This window comes from Apium graveolens, unplaced genomic scaffold, assembly GCF_009905375.1.
Source record: "Apium graveolens cultivar Ventura unplaced genomic scaffold, ASM990537v1 ctg1527, whole genome shotgun sequence".
NCBI lineage: Eukaryota > Viridiplantae > Streptophyta > Magnoliopsida > Apiales > Apiaceae > Apium > Apium graveolens.
The window spans coordinates 21101-23402 of record NW_027417285.1 but is presented as its reverse complement, the minus strand read 5'-3'; the positions used below and the strand labels follow the sequence as shown (position 1 = coordinate 23402).

The 2302-nt window shown below is 42.1% G+C and overlaps 1 protein-coding gene across 1 annotated transcript; it reads right to left on the bottom strand.

Moving 5' to 3' along the window:
- Nucleotides 1–1384: 1384 nt before the first annotated feature.
- LOC141699941 (uncharacterized) lies at nt 1385–2002 on the bottom strand. The gene has a single exon (XM_074503736.1). The coding sequence runs from the start codon at nt 2000–2002 to the stop codon at nt 1385–1387; it is 618 nt and encodes a 205-aa protein (XP_074359837.1).
- Nucleotides 2003–2302: the final 300 nt, after the last annotated feature.

Sequence of the window (2302 nt, the reverse complement as noted above, 5' to 3'; positions counted from 1 at the left end):
CTTGTTCTTAATTTAATCTATGTACCGTGCTTTTTTTTACAGTTTTTATCCGATTTTAGGCATGTATTGGAAGAATATAAGGCTGATAATGGAAGTGAAGCCTGAACCCTGTTGGAAGCCGAGGTGTCGGCTCTCAAGACTGAGAAAAAGAAGCTAGGTTTGAGTTATTTGGATTTAGAAAGGAGGGTTAGTGACGTGGATGGGACTAATTCTGCCTTGTCAAAGCGTGTTGGGGAATTAGAGTTATTCGAGCAGTCAATGAGTGGGAAGATATCGGAGCTCAAGGAAAGGCTTCGCGATGTTGAAAAGGAACGTGACAGTTTGAAAGAGAAGTGTGAAGCTTGGGAGCGCCACGTCAATGGTATGAATCAATCATATAAGTTGATTGTTGAAGAAAACACTTTGCTGAAGGCGGAAGTTCAGAAAGGGGTGGAGGATATCGCAAACGCTCTTGGAGATGGTTATGGGCGTTGTGTTCCACGGATGTAGGGTGCGGGATTCGACACCTCGGGGGCACACTTTTGAGGATTATATTCAGGACCTCGTGGGTTCGCAGCCCGGTGATCCAGAGGAGAATCCATCAAGGCGGGGAATGCCACGTGACTGGTGTAATAATTTTAATTTTTTGCTATTGTTTCTCGAACTATGTTGTTTCTTGCTCATCGTACTTTGGTTTTTATGTTCTGGTGGATGATATTTTATCTGTCGTGCTTAGGGCATTTTTTTGGCCTTAGACAATTAAAATGCTTGTTTTAATCTCACCGATTTTCAGTTGACTTATCTATTTGTAATCTTGTTCGTTTAAATACTTTGTAATTTGCTGTGTTAGAAGTTTGGGTCAATTCCTTAATGGATTGGTTTGTTCCACTTGCATGTTGACTTTTTTTCCGTCGGTAATATCCCGAGAAATTTACGTTGGTTCATGATTTTTGTCGTGACAGGAACATAAGCATGAAACTTTTTACTTGGTGCTTTTGGGGTTCACTATAACCTCGTCCGTCCTTGAGTTTATTCCTGTAGTATTTAATTGGAATGTACAAGTAAGTTATATATGGAAGAACCATTTATTATTTATAATCTGGATCATTTCTTTATAATTTTTTTTAATGGGGTATAGTAGGCGAATAATGGGGCATGCTGCTTCGTAAAATAACTTAGAAGCTTTCATTATCATAAATTAAACGTCCCTCGATGGGGATCTCATGACGACCTTCATTACATCGAGGGTTGGTTTTTGGTATGGCAGTTGTAGCCTTAAGGTTTCAAATATTGCACATAAAAGCTAATCACTGATAAAATTTCTTGAGGTGAATGTCGTTCCAGGCGTTCTTAATTGGTTGACCGTCGAGGTGTGAGAGCTCGTAGGTTCCTGCGCTGACAACTTTCAACACTCGATAAGGGCCTTCCCATGTTGGCTTGAATTTTCTGAAACAGTGGGCTGTGACGCAGCGAAATCTCGAAGGACAAGGTCGCCAACCTTGAAGCGCTTGTTTTTGACTTTTTTGTTGAAATATTTTACGGACTTTTCTTGCTGCGCGATCATGCGGAGTCTAGATTCCTCTCTTGTTTCTTCAAGCAAGTCATTGTGAAAGCGCAAGCCCTCGAGCGCAAGAGATGGATCGAAGACTTCTACCCTTGGGGAAATGAGGCTTATCTCGACGGGCAAGACGGCATCGACGTCATACGCGAGGCGGGAAGGAGTTTCGCCGGTTGCCCTTCGGGGAGTTGTCCTGTAGGACCACAACACGTTTGGGAGCTCATCAACCCAGCAGCGGGGAATTTCGTCAATTCTTTTCTTTAATTCTTGTAGGATGGTTCTATTCGTCACTTCTGTAAGGCCATTGGCCTGTGGATACGCAACCGAGGCCTTGATATACTGGATTTTTAAATCATCTAAAGCCTTCTCAAATTGTGCCCCCACAAATTGCGTTCCATTGTCTGAGACTAAAATCCTTGGGACTCCAAATTGAAATACCACATACTCCATGAAAAACTCAATCATTTTTTTCTCTCTGATCTTGGAAAGGAGTTTTGCCTCGACCCATTTTGTCGCATAATCGACTGCGACCACGATATATTGGCACTGATTCTTAGACTTTGGAAAGGGCCCTAAGATATCTATTCCCCACTGAAAGAATGGGCATGGGGCGAGAATCGAGTTGAGCTCAGTCGTGGATCGATGGCTTACGCTTCCATGTAGTTGACATGCGTGGCATTTTCGAACATAATCTTCACAATATTTCCTGAGTGTGTGTAACGACTGGGAAGTTTACGTCTGTATTATATCATATTTATAATAAAT

What these genes read in the sequence shown, in the direction of transcription:
- LOC141699941 (XM_074503736.1), bottom strand. Translation starts at nt 2,002, where the DNA reads ATGATTGAGTTTTTCATGGAGTATGTGGTATTTCAATTTGGAGTCCCA.